The sequence below is a fragment of the Haliotis rubra genome, unplaced genomic scaffold, assembly GCF_003918875.1.
Source record: "Haliotis rubra isolate DU_JTF1 unplaced genomic scaffold, ASM391887v1 Scf506, whole genome shotgun sequence".
NCBI lineage: Eukaryota > Metazoa > Mollusca > Gastropoda > Lepetellida > Haliotidae > Haliotis > Haliotis rubra.
The window spans coordinates 648,739-670,355 of NW_025767198.1; the positions used below are offsets into that span (position 1 = coordinate 648,739).

General features: G+C 39.7%; 1 protein-coding gene across 1 annotated transcript in view; it reads right to left on the reverse strand.

Annotated features, from left to right (window-relative positions):
- The window catches only part of LOC124292042 (pregnancy zone protein-like), a 55,044-nt gene that overhangs the window by 22,291 nt on the left and 11,136 nt on the right, over positions 1–21,617 (reverse strand). Inside the window, exons 4-17 of the mRNA XM_046729115.1 lie at positions 18,919–18,944; positions 17,047–17,212; positions 16,388–16,458; positions 16,055–16,180; positions 13,318–13,357; positions 11,826–11,910; positions 11,437–11,548; positions 10,882–11,157; positions 5,097–5,462; positions 4,010–4,108; positions 3,716–3,778; positions 3,286–3,480; positions 2,695–2,844; positions 1,165–1,284 (exon numbers count right to left, since the gene is read on the reverse strand). Of these exons, the coding sequence (XP_046585071.1) occupies positions 1,165–1,284; positions 2,695–2,844; positions 3,286–3,480; positions 3,716–3,778; positions 4,010–4,108; positions 5,097–5,462; positions 10,882–11,157; positions 11,437–11,548; positions 11,826–11,910; positions 13,318–13,357; positions 16,055–16,180; positions 16,388–16,458; positions 17,047–17,212; positions 18,919–18,944 (1,895 nt within the window). The remainder of the gene's footprint in view (positions 1–1,164; positions 1,285–2,694; positions 2,845–3,285; positions 3,481–3,715; positions 3,779–4,009; positions 4,109–5,096; positions 5,463–10,881; positions 11,158–11,436; positions 11,549–11,825; positions 11,911–13,317; positions 13,358–16,054; positions 16,181–16,387; positions 16,459–17,046; positions 17,213–18,918; positions 18,945–21,617) is intronic.

The following is a 21,617-nucleotide window of genomic DNA, read 5'->3' on the forward strand; positions in this document are numbered from 1 at the left end:
TAGTGATCAAATCCAAGGGGTTATCAATTATGCTGACCTAATCTGTTTTAGTGGGACGTGGTGTCTCAGCAGTATTATTCCAGTATGAGGCAAACGATTTAAGACAGAAATGCGTCAGCCATAATGTCCATGGAGTGCTGGTTGATGGGTGCTGACAAATTATGTGCAAATGTTATTTGGCTAATGGCCCATCTTCAGGGGCTCCTCATCTAGCACTTGGGATTATGGCACAGGCAATTAAGTTGTGATATTCGGGGATCCTTGACTGCTGTTCTATACATCTCCATCACAAGACCAATCCAGTATCACTAGAGCACAGGGAACAGGTGCCTTTAGCCCATGTATAACAATATCATGACAGTCGGGTATATGAAGTTCCCTCTCAGCAGGGCACCATAAGGAATTCGTGAACAGACCTACAGGTTGGAGCTATTGTCTTATGTCTTGAGCTGTCCTTGTGGGAATCATGCAGTGACAGCTGAAAGATCCTACTTTCTTGTCTGTCCCATACGTGCTAGCTTGACCGGACAGCAGGCGGCTTCTGTGATCTTGACTGCCATGCATAGACCATGTCAGGTGTAGATCTTGATTGGGTGAGGGTGGACAGCCTCTACCCAGACAGCCAGTAATACATAGACTGCTGACCAAGGAGTATATCATAAATATCCTGCAAGATCAAGACCGGACAAGCCATCTTTGGGCTTGCAACGATACTTAAATATGTACAGCCGTCACCCATATATGTTACATATGGCAAACTAAGGATTTTCTAGGTTTGAAAAAGGCTAATAGCAGATTTCACCTAATCATAATCTTGTTCAACTAGTGTAATTACTTAACATAAGTGATGCAGTTATGACACAATATGAACGTCCATTCTGAACACACACGAAATAAGTGAGGATTTCCAAACTTTTCCAAGCTGAAGAGTTGAATGCTGTTTGGAGGTAATATTTTGCTTGAGAACTAGCCTTGAGTACCTGACAGTGAAGAATACTTCTGTGGAAAGTTCTGAGGATTAGTTTTGTGTGATTGCAGCCCCCAAACAGGATTAAAGAAATAATATAATAGAGGAAGGGGATTCATAAGAAGTATACACTATCTGCAATGTAACAGACATAAGTCCCTGTATTGTTTAGTCATGAATCAGAATGAATTTCATACGGAAAATACTCCTTTGGCATCAGTACCCCCCGAAGAGCGAGGAAGCCAACATCCACGGAACCACGAATCAAACCATCCAAAGTAGGAACCATAGTCATATGTCATGAGCTCTCGTGAAACCTGCAATACAAAAAGCATATCTTGACCAGTATGTGATGCAGCCTGTCAACACGGCACTGGTAAAGCAAATCTTTGGACTTTTATAGTATGTAAACAAATCACCTCTATGGATGACAACTTCCGTTATTTTGCAATATAGATTCTTACACCAAAACAAGAGTCTGTTTGCAACACATTTTGTGGTAATTAGCAGATTAACATGAACAAGACCAGGTACTGGATAACAAGTAACACAAAGATATTTGGATGAATCAAGATGTACAGTAAGAATAAAAATAGCAAACATGATGAAGTCAGATGTACAGGACAGCTAATAAATTACTTGATTTAATTACTTGAATTGTATTTTGGCATATTTTCTACGTCGTTTAGTGTTTTGTTTGAGTCAGAAAAAATATGTAAATTTAATGAAATAGGAGAGAGACTATATCATGTGAAAGATACCATACTGAAAATGTATCAGAAAGTCCCAGGTTGTGATGAGAAATTTAGAAACCATAGAATTATGAATTAATGATCAATTATTATTTTTAAAACTTCAAATTAAAATATGAAGTAGTTAAGTTAAAGCAGGGTAACGTGAAAGCATCAAAAAAGAATAGAGGGATTATAATCAGAAGAAAAGTCAGTTGCCATGAAGAAGGTGAAAGGAATACTGAATATTTTACAAATTTGGCATACCTGTTCATTTAAATGCAATTGGTTCTGAGAATGCCTTTTAACACTGCAGTTACCATACCTGTTAGTTACATGTGGTAGAATCATGATTATCAAGTCTCAGATTGTGCTCCTTTCTACATCTCTCCATGGTACTTCTTAACCCGACAATAACGTATTGTACACTCAATCTTGTTAACTTGCACTCAATCCTTGTTCAATTTAATTCATGAGAGAAGCATGGTAAAATAATCAGTATTATGTTTGCTAAAGATTACTTTTGAAGAAATTATACTATCTGTTTTTGTAAGTACATGTATAGGAACGTAAAACAGACAAGAGTCTTTTTTGTGTCTCAAGGGTTATTGGCGACATTTAGTACATGGATCTTTAAAGCCAAATGTGAGCGATTGTTTTGCAATGATAAATACAATTTTCAAAAGACAATGATACTCAAACCAATAGCTCTTTCTTTCAGTTTACGTATTGCCTGTTTTGTAAGTAAATAAAATAATCAGTAAGAGTCATTGGCTGTTACATCAGATGAATGACTGTTTGTGGTAGTGTAATTGTCATTCCATTAAAAGCTGATATAATTATTTGTCATTTGTTGTGTGTTAGATGCTGTTTTAAGCCAGAATCATGTGTATATAAATCTGACAGAAACCACATGTCGCTTTGAGATTATATTTGATAAAACACTACCTATGTGTAATATATAATTACTCAATATAACGTTTCAAATGAACCCACCATCTCTTCCGTAATATCATTTCCATCTTTGAGTAGCAGGACACTCTTGTCCCTACCCAGGAGGAACACCAGAGAATCTGGGTCCGCGTGCACTTTGACATTCACAGCTGCTCCAGGTTTCACGCTCCGCTGATCAAACTCCACACGAACCTGTAAGAGAAGCAACATTCTCTAATTAATGTTAGCAGTCTGCTGATAGGCATGGTATTAAGAACAATGTGGGTGAAACATCTTTATGACAAGGTCATATGGTCCGTACTTTTCATTGCTAATGATTAAGGTGATTATTGTAAGCCAGTGGGGATGAAGAATCATCAAATAAGTTCCTTAGTGGAATATACCATTTCTATATTCTTAAGAAAGTAAATACTATATGGATATCAACTTCTTTATTATATATGATGCGACATTTCGGTATATATTTTTGTACCGGTGTCAAGAAAGAGTGAAGTACTACAGCACAGAACAGATTTATATACTTGTACAGTGCACGTGGTGACAACATAGTTTGTCCAGTGATTGATTTCAATTGACAATCCAACAATCAAAAATACTAAGAAACACTGCAAACTTGCGAAAATATTGTCTTACATTGTTATCAAATGTTCCATCCACTTTTATTGAGATAGCATCAGCGACAATTTCACCATCATCATGTTGGAAGTACACAACAATCTGAGGGTTGGGAGCCATCTCGGCTGTCATACGGATAGCGAAGACGTTGCTGGATGATGGAGAAGGGACAGATACATCCTGAACAGCAACAGTGCGGCCCCGAGACAGCACCTGCAATACACACATAGGTATGAGTAGTGTGTTATTCATTTTCTCAATTTGGTATTCTATATTTAATGGAAACACGGCTTGTACTGAAACACAATGAAAGCGATTGTTCTATGCTGTCTTTATACATTAAATATGTTAATTAGAGGATAACAATGTTTTGTAACATAGAACTAAGTTAATTACCAGTTAGTAACATAGCTGGAATATAAAAGCCGGTTATGGGTTAGCAATATACCTGGTAGGTGAAGTCAGATATGGGTGTTGTGGATCTTAACTGGAATTCCATGTTGTCACCGACCTGATAAGAGATGAAGATATGGTCTTAAAGGATAGCACTTGTCATATATCATCAATATGTGTTGAGAACATCAGATGAATAGACATTTATAACATATATAGGAGACTTCTTTAATACCAAGGCTGAATAAATTCAATACTTCAATACACTTTGTGGAAATAAATCAGTCCATTTAAGAAACCCAAGTGGTGCCTAGTTACATTGACGTTGATGAATGATGTTGCAACCTACCCGAGTTTGGGCATCGGGGACTGTGAGCTGAATATAACTCCCCGAAGGGGAATGACTCTTGCTGGCATATCTGTATGCATGGGTGTTAAAACCATCAGCCTGAAACAAGACACATCACACCAATTTCTACTTATTGTCATATGGCTTGTAACATAATACTGAGCACTGTATCATTTGACAGTAAGAACGGTCAGATATGGAAAGACCTTAACATATTCTCATAGGTCACTGATTTTATTATATATATATATTTATTTTTTTTCGATTGAAAATGAATTAAGTGAGCAGCATTATATCCAAAACATGAACTGCACTGATTCTTAGACAACATTCAAAGAACAATTCTACATGGTTTTATGTTTGAAACAATAACTTGATGAAAAATTTCAAAACAATTTTTTACGCAATTGAGAACAGCTGATCGTTTGGGGAACAAATTTACAACAGTTAAAACATGTCACTGGTTATGTTGCTGATTATGTATAATAAATACAAAAATCTCCAGTGTATGAAACTCTTTGATGAATATACATGTATATATATAAGAACCATTTCATCCCACACTGATTTTACAAACGTTTCTCCTGATATCCTCATCATATCAGTTGAGAGTCATAAAACTTACAATATGGATGCTCTGAACATGCATCCACAACATAATTTTGCAACAAAAAAGAGGAGATTTTAACTGCTTAAAATACATGTATATAAATGTTTTAGACCTTATAAAACACACAACACTGATTTGACAAACAGTTCTACAGTGAGTAAGTGAGTTTAGTTTTACGCCGCACTCAGCAATATTCCAGCTATATGGCGGCGGTCTGTAAAGAATCCGGTCTGGACCAGACAATCCAGTGATCAACAGCATGAGGATCGATCTGCGCAAATGGGAACCGATGACATGTGTCAACCAAGTCAGCGAGCCTGACCACCCGATCCCGTTAGTCGCCTCTTACGACAAACATGGGTTACTGAAAATCAATATTCTAACCCGGATCTTCACGGGTCACTTCTACAGACCCAAGGAAGCCTTAAAGCTTTGACACCAATACCCTGGTGAAACATTTATCACCTGTTCATTTACCTGCAAATTAATGCTTTCTGCATCAGTTGGTATGTTTGCCTTAACTTCAGCAAGGCCTGTTTTGGGGTTAAAGTTGACCATGTTGGAAGAGAGCACAACTGTCTTGTAGCGGGGGTAATAGCCAGGCCCTGGTCGTCTGAAGTCTGGGTCGACCATAGTAATGGGTGGAAGAGGGCGCCCTGAACCAGTTGTTCCATTACCTTCCAACACCATGTCTGGTTTGGGTTTGGGTTTGGCGGTAGTGGTGGTAGTGGTGGTGGGTGGAGCTGGTGTGGTGGGCAGGACCACTTGATAAGTTATTGTAACATTCACTTCTTCCAGATCTTGTGGTGATACAAGTCTGTCATCACGTTGGCTTACTTGCAACTGTAACAGCAAAATCACTCACTACACACAGGCACATAATACGCTACTCACTACTCACTGGTACATAAGACGCTACTCACTACACACTAGTACACAAGTCGCAACTCACTACACACTGGTACATAAGACGCTACTCACTCACTACACACTACTCACTACACAAGATGCTCTTCACTACACACTGGTACATAAGACGCTACTCACTACACACTGGTACATAAGATGCTACTCACTACACACTGGTACATAAGACGCTACTCACTACACACTGGTACATAAGACGCTACTCACTACACACTGATACATAAGACGTTACTCACTACACACTAGTACATAAGATGCTACTCACTACACACTGATACACAAGATGCTACTCACTACACACTGGCACATACGATGGTACTCACTACACACTGGTACATAAGACGCTACTCACTACACACTGGTACATAAGATGCTACTCACTACACACTAGTACATAACATGCTACACACTACACACTGGTACATATGATGGTACTCACAACACACTGGCACATACGATGGTACTCACTACACACTGGTACATAAGACGCTACTCACTACACACTGGTACATAAGACGCTACTCACTACACACTGGTACACAAGACGCTACTCACTACACACTAGTACATCAGATGCTACTCACTACACACTAGTACATAAGATGCTACTCACTACACACTAGTACATAAGACGCTACTCACTACACACTGGTACATAAGATGCTACTCACTACACACTAGTACATAAGATGCTACTCACTACACACTGGTACATAAGATGCTACTCACTACACACTAGTACATAAGATGCTACTCACTACACACTGGTACATAAGATGCTACTCACTACACACTAGTACATAAGATGCTACTCACTACACACTGGTACATAAGACGCTACTCACTACACACTAGTACATAAGACGCTACTCACTACACACTGACACTGATACACAAGATGCTACTCACTACACACAGGCACATACGATGGTACTCACTACACACTGGTACATACGACGCTACTCACTACACACTGGTACACAAGACGCTACTCACTACACACTAGTACATAAGACGCTACTCACTACACACTTTAGTACATAAGATGCTACTCACTACACACTAGTACATAAGATGGTACTCACTACACACTGGTACATAAGACGCTACTCACTACACACTAGTACACAAGACGCTACTCACTACACACTGGTACATAAGATGCTACTCACTACACACTGGTACATAAGACGCTACTCACTACACACTGGTACATAAGATGCTACTCACTACACACTGGTACACAAGACGCTACTCACTACACACTGGTACATAAGATGCTACTCACTACACACTAGTACACAAGACGCTACTCACTACACACTAGTACATAAGATGCTACTCACTACACACTGGTACATAAGATGCTACTCACTACACACACTAGTACATACGATGGTACTCACATACACACTACACACTAGTACATAAGATGCTACTCACTACACACTGGTACATAAGACGCTACTCACTACACACTGGTACATAAGACGCTACTCACTACACACTGGTACATAAGACGCTACTCACTACACACTAGTACATAAGATGCTACTCACTACACACTGGTACATAAGATGCTACTTACTACACACTGGTACATAAGATGCTACTCACTACACACTAGTACATAAGATGGTACTCACTACACACTAGTACATAAGATGCTACTCACTACACACTAGTACATAAGATGCTACTCACTACACACTAGTACATAAAATGCTACTCACTACACACTGGTACATAAGATGCTACTCACTACACACTAGTACATAAGATGCTACTCACTACACACTAGTACATAAGATGCTACTCACTACACACTGGTACATAAGATGCTACTCACTACACACTGGTACACTACACACTGGTATGACGCTACTCACTACACACTAGTACACAAGACGCTACTCACTACACACTGGTACATAAGATGCTACTCACTACACACTGGTACATAAGATGCTACTCACTACACACTGGTACATAAGATGCTACTCACTACACACTAGTACATAAAATGCTACTCACTACACACTAGTACATATGATGCTACTCACTACACACTGGTACATAAGACGCTACTCACTACACACTGGTACATAAGATGCTACTCATTAAACACTGATACGTGTGTATATCTATTATTACTCACAAAACATATTCACATTAAACTCCGGTATTACTCATTGTAAACTGACATTCTAGTATTAACTGTACACTGGTACTACTTACTGTACACTGGCGCTATGATATTACTTATAGTAAACTGGCAAACTGGTGTAACTCACTATAAAGTGGCTCTCTGGTAATACTCACTATACACTGACTGATATTACTCATCGTATATTGGCACTCTGGTATTACTCAATGTAACCTGACGCTCTGGTATTGCTCACTGTACACTGACTCTCTGATATTACTAACCGTATAGCGGCACTCTGGTATTGCTCACTGTACACTGACACTCTGATATTACTAACCATATAGCGGAACTCTGGTATTGCTCACTGTACACTGGCTCTCTGATATTACTAACCGTATAGCGGCACTCTGGTATTGCTCACTGTACACTGACGCTCTGATATTACTAACCATATAGCGGCACTCTGGTATTGCTCACTGTACACTGGCTCCTTGAGATTACTAACCGTATAGCGGCATTCTGGTTTTGTTCACTGTACACTGACGCTCTGATATTACTAACCGTATAGCGGCCCTCTGGTATTGCTCACTGTACACTGACACTCTGATATTACTAACCATATAGCGGCACTCTGGTATTGCTCACTGTACACTGACTCTCTGATATTACTAACCGTATAGCGGCACTCTGGTATTGCTCACTGTACACTGACGCTCTGATATTACTAACCGTATAGCGGCACTCTGGTATTGCTCACTGTACACTGGCTCCTTGAGATTACTAACCGTATAGCGGCATTCTGGTATTGTTCACTGTACACTGACTCTCTGAGATTACTAACCGTATAGCGGCACTCTGGTATTGCCTACTGTACACTGACTCTCTGATATTACTAACTGTATAGCTGCACTCTGGTATTGCTCACTGTACACTGACACTCTGATATTACTAACCGTATAGCGGCACTCTGGTATTGCTCACTGTACACTGACTCTCTGATATTACTAACCGTATAGCGGCATTCTGGTATTGCTCACTGTACACTGACTCTCTGATATTACTAACCGTATAGCGGCACTCTGGAATTGCTCACTGTACACTGACTCTCTGATATTACTAACCGTATAGCGGCCCTCTGGTATTGCTCACTGTACACTGACTCTCTGATATTACTAACCGTATAGCGGCACTCTGGTATTGCTCACTGTACACTGACTGTCTGATATTACTAACCGTATAGTGGCCCTCTGGTATTGCTCACTGTACACTGACACTCTGATATTACTAACCGTATAGCGGCACTCTGGTATTGCTCACTGTACACTGACGCTCTGATATTACTAACCGTATAGCGGCACTCTGATATTGCTCACTGTACACTGACACTCTGATATTACTAATCGTATAGCGGCACTCTGGTATTGCTTACTGTACATTGACTCTCTGATATTACTAACCTTAAAGCGGCACCCTGGTATTGCTCACTGTAAACGGGCACTCTGATGTTACTTACCGTATAGCGGCCCTCTGGAATTGCTCACTGTACACTGACTCTCTGAGATTAATAACCGTATAGCGGCACTCTGGTATTGCTCACTGTACACTGACTCTCTGAGATTACTAACCGTATAGCGGCACCCTGGTATTGCTTACTGTACACTGGCTCTCTGAGATTACTAACCGTATAGCGGCACTCTGGTATTGCTCACTGTACACTGACTCTCTGAGATTACTAACCGTATAGCGGCGCTCTGGTATTGCTCACTGTACACTGACTCTCTGATATTACTAACCGTATAGCGGCACCCTGGTATTGCTCACTGTACACTAGCACTCTGATATTACTAACCGTATAGCGGCCCTCTGGTATTGCTCACTGTACACTGACACACTGATATTACTAACCGTATAGCGGCACTCTGGTATTGCTCACTGTACACTGACGCTCAGATATTACTAACCGTATAGCGGCACTCTCATATTGCTCACTATACACTGACACTCTGATATTACTAATCGTATAGCGGCACTTTGGTATTGCTTACTGTACATTGACTCTCTGATATTACTAACCTTAAAGAGGCACCCTGGTATTGCTCACTGTAAACGGGCACTCTGATATTACTAACCGTATAGCGGCACTCTGGTATTGCTCACTGTACACTGACTCTCTGATATTACTAACCGTATAGCGGCACTCTGGTATTGCTCACTGTACACTGACTCTTTGATATTACTAACCGTATAGCGGCACTCTGGTATTGCTCACTGTACACTGACTCTCTGATATTACTAACCGTATAGCGGCACCCTGGTATTGCTCACTGTACACTGGCACTCTGATATTACTAACCGTATAGCGGCACTCTGGTATTGCTCACTGTACACTGACTCTGTGGTGTTACTAACCGTATAGCGGCACTCTGGTATTGCTCACTGTAGATTGACGCTCTAATGTTACTCACTGTAAACTGGCACTCTGACATTACTCCTTTAACACTAATACATCAAATGTTTTTCACTGTACTGTGATATCAGTGATTTTACACTGATATGGTATATTGATGCTTTGTCCACATTATGCAGAAGTGGATTCACAGTTAACAGCATATGTAACATGGACATTTGGCAACAAGCTTTTCTGTTTGTTTGTTTTCAATTTGAAGAGAATATTTAGTTTTATGAAATCGTTTTAGATTACAAAATAAATGAGCCACAATGTATCACCTTTTCAAAGTAATGATGACTATCAAAGCATGACTTAAAAAATAATGTTTGTGCGTCTGCCAAAGTGGTGGATTCTGTTATGAGTCCAGGTCCGCAGTTAATGTCATGCGGTATGTGGCTCGGAATCCAAGGATCGAGATCTATTAACTACTTCAGGTATGGCTGGTTATTGTTTTGGAGGCAGATGTTGGTACCAGAGACGACACCACAACAGACGTTGGCCACCTTTAGTTCCTACAGATTGTTAAAACCCAATACCGGTGATTTGGACTTCTTTCTGCTATTGAGCATAGTTGAACGTGCAAATAATGAGCAAATGCCATTATATGAATAACCTAAACCCTGCAGGATATCCAGAGACAACATCATAGCATGTTTTGCAGCATGTGGTTACCAGATAATTATGTGACTTTTTAATCACCTTGTTGCTTATACTTGTATCCATCATTCTTTACTCACCCCACACAGGTAGGTCAATCCTGGCTTGAAGATATCTGGACAAACATCAATAAAGTTCAGTTTAAAGCTATTTTCATATATTGTCTTGCGTATCAGCTTGGCATTAAGTGTCTTTTCTGTAAGTGTTTCAGTGACGTTAGCTTCAACTATTATGCTCCGATACTGCAGGTTAATATCTGCTGCAAGCAAAGGTTTCATGGAATAGGTGTCTCCTTCATCGGCCAAGACACGCAGCTCATCAAGTGAAAAGTCAAAGTCACCCTTGCCATCCACCACCTGAAAGTGCAAGTTGTATGTCAGAATATTATGCAGCACATTACAAAATGGCATGTATTCTATGGGCAGACAATACATATTGCTCATTTCCCAGAATTTAGTGGAACTGTGTAGTGTTCACACTCAACGGTAAAACCCCATGTCAACTTCTGTGTTATAATATACCAGAATAATATACCAGCGGCTTTCCTCCATATAAGTATGACAAATATAATCAAACTAATGAAACAACCTACAAACATGAATAAATCTTCCTCCAAATTTTCCTTGGTAACTCACCTGGACTCTTTTCCGAATGAATGGGTTTTTCTTGGAGCCAAAGTTACCATAATAGTAGGAGAAACGAATGTGGATATTGGCTGTTCCATCCACACCTTTGCCATGTGTGTATCTAGTAATAAACATAATGACAATACAGTATAAGAACCACAGAATTTTAAGACCTATGTGCAACTACTTCACATATAAACATGATTTGATATTCAGTGGACAAGTACACCATAAAAAGTTACTCCACTGTAATGTTTTATGTGACATATCGAACGTACAAGAGAAAATAAAACATTATCATTAAGGATATTGTTAACAGATCCTTAGAGGAATTTTAGTGTAGATTTACTGAATAAGAAGATGTATGTCAAACAAAAGTGGTAAAGATTTCAACCTACTTGGCTGTGACAGATCCCGACACAGAGGTCATGTTCAATGTTATGTATGATGGCAGGATGGTCTCCACCTCAAATTTTGGCAACACTGAAGATAAGAGTCCATATTTTATTTACACTATGAATCATGATATTTTTATTCTGAACATATCCACACATCATCATCACATACTATCATTATACCACTAGGAAACTTTTCAATGCATTTATCATGGTCATATTTAAGATGGGGCCAACCCCTTTCCTCTGGGAATCTAGCATGCCACTTAATTTGTTATGGCACTCATGTCAGTGCACACAGCTAGCATAAAAATACAAATGTAGAAGAAAGCACAGCTCACATACACCCGCTTCCCACTTTGGGACATGGAAATGTCTGATATTGATGTGAGAAGAATCAGCAGCTAACAAGACTTCTTCCTTGACTCCACCAAACTGTATATACACGTCAGATAATAGTTTTGCCATTTACTGATTACATTAATACTTGAACCTAGCTCGTTTGGCTTCAGAGATAACCATCAAACACATTTTGAAATAAGTCGTGTTTCCAAGGAAAACAAAAAAATAACATTCTAATAAACTTTAAAATGGCAAAAGGCACATCTTTTGATCATGATTAACGTATGTTTTACGGTTGGTGAACCTAGCATGTATAGTTTCTGTGATATGCTCCAGAGAAGATTTTTAGCACTAAGTCGTGTTTCAATCAGTTGAAGTTAAGCAGTTAAGTTAGTTAAGAAGTTAAGAGTCCTTGGATGGGTGACCGTGTTTGGCAGCTTGACACCTGAGAGTTTCAAGGACTTCAGTCCTGCCCCACAACGAAACACATGTGATTCATGTGGTCTCACCTAAGGCAAGTGAGTTTTTTTATTTTTTTAACCCAGCAGAAAATGGGTATCTGGTGGGATAAGTCATGTGACTATAACCTTCTAACGCCTAGCAGGCACATTTGGTTATCCGGGATAATAATGTTCTGTGCAAGGGCTTCGAGCAGACACTTGGTGCCTGGGGTATTTGGCGCTTCAAAAATACACTCCATAATATGTATTATTAAAAACGGAAGGGCGGAAGGACAGAATGAACGCTATATAACTCCGTTACGGGGGTTTAATAATACTGTGATTTGCATACAGAAAACAATACCATGCAAGAACATAAGCCAAATATCTAATCGATTTGTCCAATGTGCAACAGGTAAGAATGTACATGTATATTAGTTTACAGTGAAATACTGGTATCTGCATACCAGACATTCATTTCATGACACCTGGAACCCTGCAGGTTGGCATCAGGAATACCACTTAACAGGTCCATTGTCTGAATTGTCAGTCAAGATATGCGAAACCTCGGACAAGATTGCTACATTTATGTTTAGACTTGAATGCATCCACTTGCTCTGAAAATGATCTTCACAGTTTCAAAGGAAAGGGCGAACTAAGAAGATGCTACTTGATTCTACAAAACAAATTACAACATACATGATCAGTCTTACCATATTCAGCAATGGTGAACATTTTGGTTTCTTTGTATCTCTGAAACAGTAAGAATCAAACTTATTCCCGCTTTGGGAATGTACATTTTTTACATACTTAATACCAGAAAGTCACATTGTTATATTTCCTGCTGTAAATAGTTCTTAGTTAATCCGTTTGGAAAGGCCATTCTTCGACAATTGAACCAGAATGCCCCATGGTTCTTGCTTAAAGGCACAATGTCACACCATACTTCTCTAAATATACATAATGCATTTCTCACAATAATACTAACTAATACAAATAATCAGCCCTCATGGAAGCCACCACATAATCTATTCCAAAAATATTGCGTATTTGATTACAATATTAACTTTAAAAAGTTGGAACGTTGCATTAAATCGACTCTTGCGCCCTCTACCGGCCGAACTATATTTCATGCGAGCCCCCATAGAGTTATGTCCATTGGAGCGCCCTTCACGAATATCCTATAACGCAACTTGTGATTGAGGTCAGTTCGGCAAACCCCGACAACACCGAGTACGACAGTTTTCGATGTATGGAGCTATCGTTTACATTCCATATATGGCAAATGTTATTTGTTTGGAAGCTGTTCGCTTCGAAGTTTCAATTATAGATTTCAGGCAAGTCGTAAGGGATAATAAGTCTTATATTGCATCAATAGGAAGCTAAAGTGAGTGCATATGCTCCCAATATATGAAATAGAGGCCAAAATATTGTCGCAATTTGTGACATTGTGCCTTTAGTAACTGGTATTTCCGGATTAGAAAAATGTGGCTTCCTGCATTCCTATGTAGTATAAATATAGGGCTTTTTATATTTGTGCAAAATATTGTGTAGAAATATTGATCAGTCTTGCGTTATAGTGCGGGAGCAAAACGTGGTAGAACTAGAAGTCCAGCACTCATGCTGCCGCACTCTTTCCTATATCGCCTACCATAGGATGATATCAAGCATTTGTGTCACAAAAACATCCCCAAAGTTCACACAACGGAACAGTTTAAAGACAAGAGATCTCCATTGGTCCAGAGAATAGATATCTGCAGGGACAATTGTGACCAACTCGTGTTATTCCGGGACGCTCCGAATTGCCGCTCGTGTCCCTCAAGAAGCATTTCATATTAGCGTATAAAGAGCAGCACCACATTAAACAAGAACGATAACTTTATTTCAGTTTAATTCCAATAGCAACAGACATTACGAAAGCATTCACACAGAGTTTTTTTTATGAAGAATTAAACCTATTTGGTATGATACTACTGCTAATTATGCTAGTACGAAGAAGAATGTGTTGAAACCATATTCTTGCGTAAACATTTCCATCTTCTCGTGTTATATTTGTAAATATATTTTTCTAAATATGGTTTTAACGTTTGAAAAGAGTAATAATATATTTCTTAAATGTACATTAACTTCTTCAAATTCCCAACACATTTTAGAATCGAAAATGTGAGTTTTTACCTGAATAGGCAATTACAATTATATTGGTCAGGTGTAATAAGTCATAATTTACAAGAACACACTTGTCAAGTTTAGATGTTTAGATTTATTGCATTTGTTTTCCATTAACCAATCCTGTCAGCATTCATTGCTATGACTTGATTAATAGAGCTGCCCTTAATAGTGAAACATAAAGAATGAGAAGTTGTCACGGTTCGGAATAATAGGGAAACGTTGATAAGTTACATATATTGTTTTGAAACTCGTTATATTCAGAAGCTCTTATTACTAATCCAAACCGATGTTAACCTATAAAATATATATAGATACCCAAATAGATTAACAGAGGAAACCATATGAACAAATGCACGTGTGGGGATTTGAATCGCTCAAGGTGCATGTCCTATTTCAAATAACTGTTATCTACGTACCTTGTAATGTCAAGATGACAATGTATATACACGATTATTAAACGTATGTATTTCACGATTATTAAACAATCTGTTCTTGCCATGACAGATCTAATTGCTCGTGATCACTTTTATCAAAGCACCCCAGTCCTAACACACATTCTGATTGGTTTTCGTATTTTTGCGCATAATATCCATCGACACGTGAAGAGTCTTCTTGCAGTTTACGGAAAACGGCGAGTGATGACGAATGCTACACTAAGAGCGAGAGTTTTGTGCTTTAATACCTGGTTGCGTGAAGCCAAAAGATTTGAAAAATTGTACCAATTGTTATACCGACGGACGCTCGGAATTCGGGGTATAACCCAAGAACTTGTCAGATTGCTGTGTCTGTGTGGGACATCCATCTTAAACTGCGGCATGGTATCACAGTAGCCGAGCACCAAAAATCCGGCAATTTGGACACGGTTTGGGGAAACAAAATGGACTACGTTTCAAAAACTAGGTTCAGAGGAGTAGGGTTGTGATTTTAGGTTCTCTGTAATATTAATAAGTAAAATGCAGTCCAAAAATCGTAAATCAAATATGGCTGCCAAATCACATGACAAATGCAAAAGTCAATTTCACAAATAAGTAAAGCATCTACAGCAGCAGATGCGAAAATTGTATCTTTGAAAGATGTCGTTATTCTTTAAGCATCTGTGCTCGTAAACCATTGATAATGTTTGAACATGTCATGTATTCCACAACGTTTACATGTCAAGTTGTCGACAGCGGTATGCACGGCAAATCTATATAAGTATTATGTTTAAACATCAGCATGTGAAAATGCAGAACGGGCACTACACTAATTTCACTGGTAACGTTAAGTTAGACTGCCTCTTACATCAAGTGTAACTTCTATCTTCCAGTCTCCAGGAACGGGATCCGATGACATGGCGAGGACGCGACTAACAACACCACTGGGATCTGTAGCTCCTCGCCACTGTTTGATACGATTCTTGCTTGAATCCTGAAATAAACGGCACACAGCTAAAGCCTAAAAACAGACTGTGACATTATGTCATTACGTTCAGACTTCATATGACTTTTCATGTCTACAAAATATAGCAATGCAGTCGTGCTGACATCGTTATCAGGTTCATTATTCACATGAATAACGCACGTGTTGACAACAGCTCTACCCTGGTTTGAACATCATAGGGGTCACTGTACTTACATATATGACAATATCCATGGGCTCTCGAACCACTTTCAGGTCAGGGTAGACTGCTACAACCCGGAACTTAACTGTAAACAAACCAATCTGTAATTATTCAGGATGAAGCACACAACGATTTTTTGATAACGGTGTAGTTCTGTCTATGGTATGTCCGAACATGTTTTTATAGCAATATAGATCCCTGCAAAATGTAGAAAATGTGCTCTACATTACCCTTCCCAGTACGTCTAAGAAGATGTGTGACTCGTTCCTGATGTAGTGGGTTTAAACGTAAACGTGAGTTGAGTTTTGGACAAATGTCCCACACACTGAACAATTCTATATAGCAGTTCTTTCACTGAAGATGGCTTTCATGTATTAAGTGCATGTAAAGGTTATTCAGCTTTAAGAAGTAAGGTATCATAAAATGAAATGATGTCATCTGAAGACTTTGATGTTGTATAAAACACATAAACGCATATGTATAATTATTTATATACAGTTAAACGGCTACGAGAAACATTGCCCGTATTATGGGCCTTTGACCTTTTCACTCGGTAAACTGTCTGGCTACTTTCAGGATTAATAACATTTGGATATCGACATAACGCAGTCATGCTAACCTGTATACGCAGTAAGCAATTTATTCTTAGAAGATATGAAGATGGGGTACGTACCCTGTTGCCCGGGTTTATACATTGCCTTGTCGGTCTGAATGAAGATGGACTTGGACTTCTCATTGAATTCACAAGTCTCTGACGATCTGAACTTGAGGCCGCCGGTGCCGGTGAAGTTGAACTGCAGCTCATTCCATCTCCATGGTCTGTTCAAGTCTTTAGGTATCTGTGTCAACATCACAGGAAATGGTATCGTATAAAATGGCCCTAACACCAGTTCATTTTCCCCGCAGTCTTAGTCGTTCTTTTAAGAACCTGTATGCTGTAACATGGCGATATCAAGAGAGGTCGCTAAACTCTATTTTACCAGTATCAATGTATCAAGAAATACATAGATCATTGTATGAAACATCTGCAACAAAGTGAAACTAGATGTGCGTAGATGCTGGAGGAATTTCCACTTTCAAATTGACCATCACCTAGTATCGTACAATTGCATAATTTTGGACTGACGCTACATGATGTATCGTATATACTACTGGAATAAAGTAACTGTGCATTATTGTATGTTGTGCCACTATTTAATGCAAGAAGATAATAACATGATTTGTGGTGTTTTCCTTAGTCACTGTTTAACTGTAGACAGGATAATATCGAAATCTGTACGATCTGACACCCAGGCATCGTGACACGCTCACGCACCAAATTCAGCATTGTTGATGCAGGCTTGACAACGACGACGCATAAACGACGCTAAGCGATTGAAGAAAGCTTGGGGAATGTTGTTCCATGTCTGAACCAACGCTTGCCCAATCCAGCTAACGTCAATGGCTGATTCTAGGCTTGACGTAAACGTCGGTCCATTTCATCCCAAACGTGCTCCATGGGGACAGGTCCGGAGAAACAGGTAGGCAGGGGAGTACCAGTATGTTCTGCTTCCTCCGGAAATCTGTCACAGGACTAGCGACGGGCATTATCTTGCTGAAGCGTGAAGTTACGTCTCTCTCCTTGAATGAACGGCTGCACATAACGCCCAATGATCCTTGTATCGCAGACCTGTCAGATTGCCATTGGCAATGACAATTTGCCCCCCGACCATGAAATGTGATGACCCTCCATATCATAACGCAGTCGCCACCAAACTGTCGACGTTGAACAACGCACGCGTGAGCATACCATTCACCTCGCCGTCTGGACTCCCTTGTTCTGCCATTTGAGCTGTCCAGATTCAATCTCGACAGATGCAACACCATCCTAATCTTGTCGGTGACGTTGGAGCAAAATTGGACGTATTGCATGCCGTTGGGGCCGAATGTTGTACTCCCCCCCCGTCGGTTCTGTACAGTACTGGACTTGACTGGACGTAAGCCAGGAATGATCCGAGCAGTCAAACTGGCAGTGTGGAATCGATTCCATTGATGGGTGAGCCGAATGTGGTTGTCTTGCTGACGTGACGTCACGCGTGGACGGCTGGTCTGAGGCAAATCTATTGTCTTCAAAGAGATGAGATCGTGTCTCGATGGACACCAAAATGTCTGGCCACTTCATTTTGGGCCATTCCATTCTCCAGCATACCCACTGCGGCTAGACGCTGATTTTCTGTAAGCCGTGGCATGACGTAAGTGCAGTTTAGTTTAAAATAACATGTTTCCACAACGACCAGAGGCTAGAGAATAATCAACCATTCTTCAATTTTTAATATCAGGTATGTGAACTTCAAGGGGTTAAAAAGCATGCAAAAGGTGAGTAATTTCATTGTGCACAAAGTACATGTGCCACTTGCAATATGTGACAAAGTGCTTTTGCTACATGTGTATTTAGGGGTATCTTTATAACTTTTCAAACAACGTATATTTGATCTGATTATATGTTATGCACACTTATTTTTTCCCTTGATATGTTGTTTTAGCTGGATAGATATTTTTTTCTTACCTGGAAATCAACTGTTTGTGGTTGACCTGCAAAAAAAACAACAAATGTGCAACCAAAGGGCATTATCAAAGACGTCAGAAAGTGGAAGTAAGTGGAAAGTAAGAAGTATTTGTAAATATATCCACAGTATAAAGGTGGGCGTGAAGAACCAGATTTAACTCCTTATAATATATTATCGGAAGTTTGAATTACACATGTCAAATATACATGGTTGTTGAGGTCGAAATAACTGACAGCATTTATGCTTTTGATAAAACAAATTATTTAGTTCAGAGAAGATATGATTAATTGTAATGCACCAGCCTTTGGTGCTTTCGACTGGGAATACTATCCCGACACGTTCAACCCGATGTCCTGATTTGTTTCTGCAGTTTGGCTATTTCAGATACTATTTGAAAAATGTGAAATATGTTACATGTTTGTTTCACTTGTGTACGAATATGAAATGCAAACGGGGTGAGTATACAAAATATACCATTTAACAAACATTCACTTATCCATAGAACCGTCTCCAGGAGAATGACATGTAAGCGCGTGATACTGTAACCGTAACGCTGACTGTGAAATAGATGAATAACTTAAGAATTTGAATGACTCACATTGACTGTTAGGGTGTGTCATTCCAAATCAGGTTTGTTAGTGTATTTCAACAGTGAAGGCCCATATCATTCACCTAACAAAACATTGGGCCTCTGACCCTAAACCTGAAGAAATGTTTGCACAGAAGTCTCACACTCGCACAGTGTAAATACTAAAGGGTTTGATGTGGATCTTCGGCAAATATAAAGTTCTGGTGCACAGCTCGCTTTGAGCAAGTTGAATAACACTATGTCCAATCTACATCTACATCAGTGTCCTAGTAGCCCGTCTGGCATGACTCAAGGCTAGCAATCGTGCACAGCCAGATCTACAGTTAAATACGAGATTAAGCAGGGCAGAGGAACTGACATTTAAACGACGTACGAGTGTGGTTTAGTCAAATTAATGTAATCTGAAGCCAAGATCTGCGAAAATTAGATTTCTTCTTTTAAAAGTTGGGAAGTACAATGCTGAACAAACTTTGCGGATAACGTCGCACTCACGAAATAAAAGAAGCTGTTATCCATAAAGTTTTTTGAATATAAAATCACTATCACTATTGTACCACCTTGTACGATTGGTCGTATGGCCTTTATACAAAATACACTCTTCTTCTTCTAGTAAGTGGGGATTTAAATTTGGCAGTAGCCACTTCATGGGTGTATGTAATATACGTAATGATATCACATTCCATTTAGTTTGCCAAATTAGTATGTTGCTGTGAGATTAGAAATTTGATATGAATATATTGGCGAGATAACCATACAAAGTACGTCAGAATGGATACGGCGTCAGAATGGATACGTGCCCACTTACTATGTATGATGGATCTCCCTTTGCTCTACAAGACGGAGTCAGAATGGATACGGTGCCCACTTACTATGTATGATGGATCTCCCTTTGCTCTACAGGACGGCGTCAGAATGGATACGGTGCCTTTCTATACTCGAGACGAATGTGTGGGTACATATGGGGACCCACTTGTCCTGTATGATATCTATTCACACACCAACACAACTTACCATTTTATGAAGGTCCTGGTTGTACTCGATTCATTGCAACCGTTTACCTTGTTGTAAAAGATTTATCTGCACGAATGTATTTGAGTGATCTCTGTTAGCAACGTACCCTGTGCGAAGGACCTTGTTGTACTCTGTATGATGGTGTCTGCTGTACGGTTGACAAGAGCAATCTGGATGGACACTGGCTGTGTTGCATTCAGAATCTGTACTCGGATAGGAACTGTCCATCCCGGGGCGATCTTTTTGGCAAAGGTGATGATGTATGTTCCAGGAGAGCTGTAGATTAAAAAGTAAAACTGTTGAGGTCTAATGTTTGTCTCTTAGAAATGGGAAAACGTTTCCTTTTCACTAGAGGTGTAAAGTGTTGATATGGAGGCGGCTAGCAGTTCATTTGTACTTAAAGATCGATATAACGTCTGAGCGGTTAGACCTGGAAACTTAGTTGCTATCACCGTAAATGACGTGGTTGCTCATAATCAGACAGTGTATTGTGTAAGCCACACTATATGTTTCAAGTCTTGTGATGACGACGCTCCACGGCATGTGTGACATACAAGTGCCACTAACTCAGAATGGATACGTGCCCACTTACTATGTATGATGGATCTCCCTTTGCTCTACAAGACGGCGTCAGAATGGATACGTGCCCACTTACTATGTATGATGGATCTCCCTTTGCTCTACAAGACGGCGTCAGAATGGATACGTGCCCACTTACTATGTATGATGGATCTCCCTTTGCTCTACAAGACGGCGTCAGAATGGATACGTGCTCACTTACTTTGTATGATGGATCTCCCTTTGCTCTACAAGACGGCGTCAGAATGGATACGTGCCCACTTACTATGTATGATGGATCTCCCTTTGCTCTACAAGACGGCGTCAGAATGGATACGTGCTCACTTACTTTGTATGATGGATCTCCCTTTGCTCTACAAGACGGCGTCAGAATGGATACGGTGCCCATTTACTATGTATGATGGATCTCCCTTTGCTCTACAAGACGGCGTCAGAATGGATACGTGCTCACTTACTTTGTATGATGGATCTCCCTTTGCTCTACAAGACGGCGTCAGAATGGATACGGTGCCCATTTAC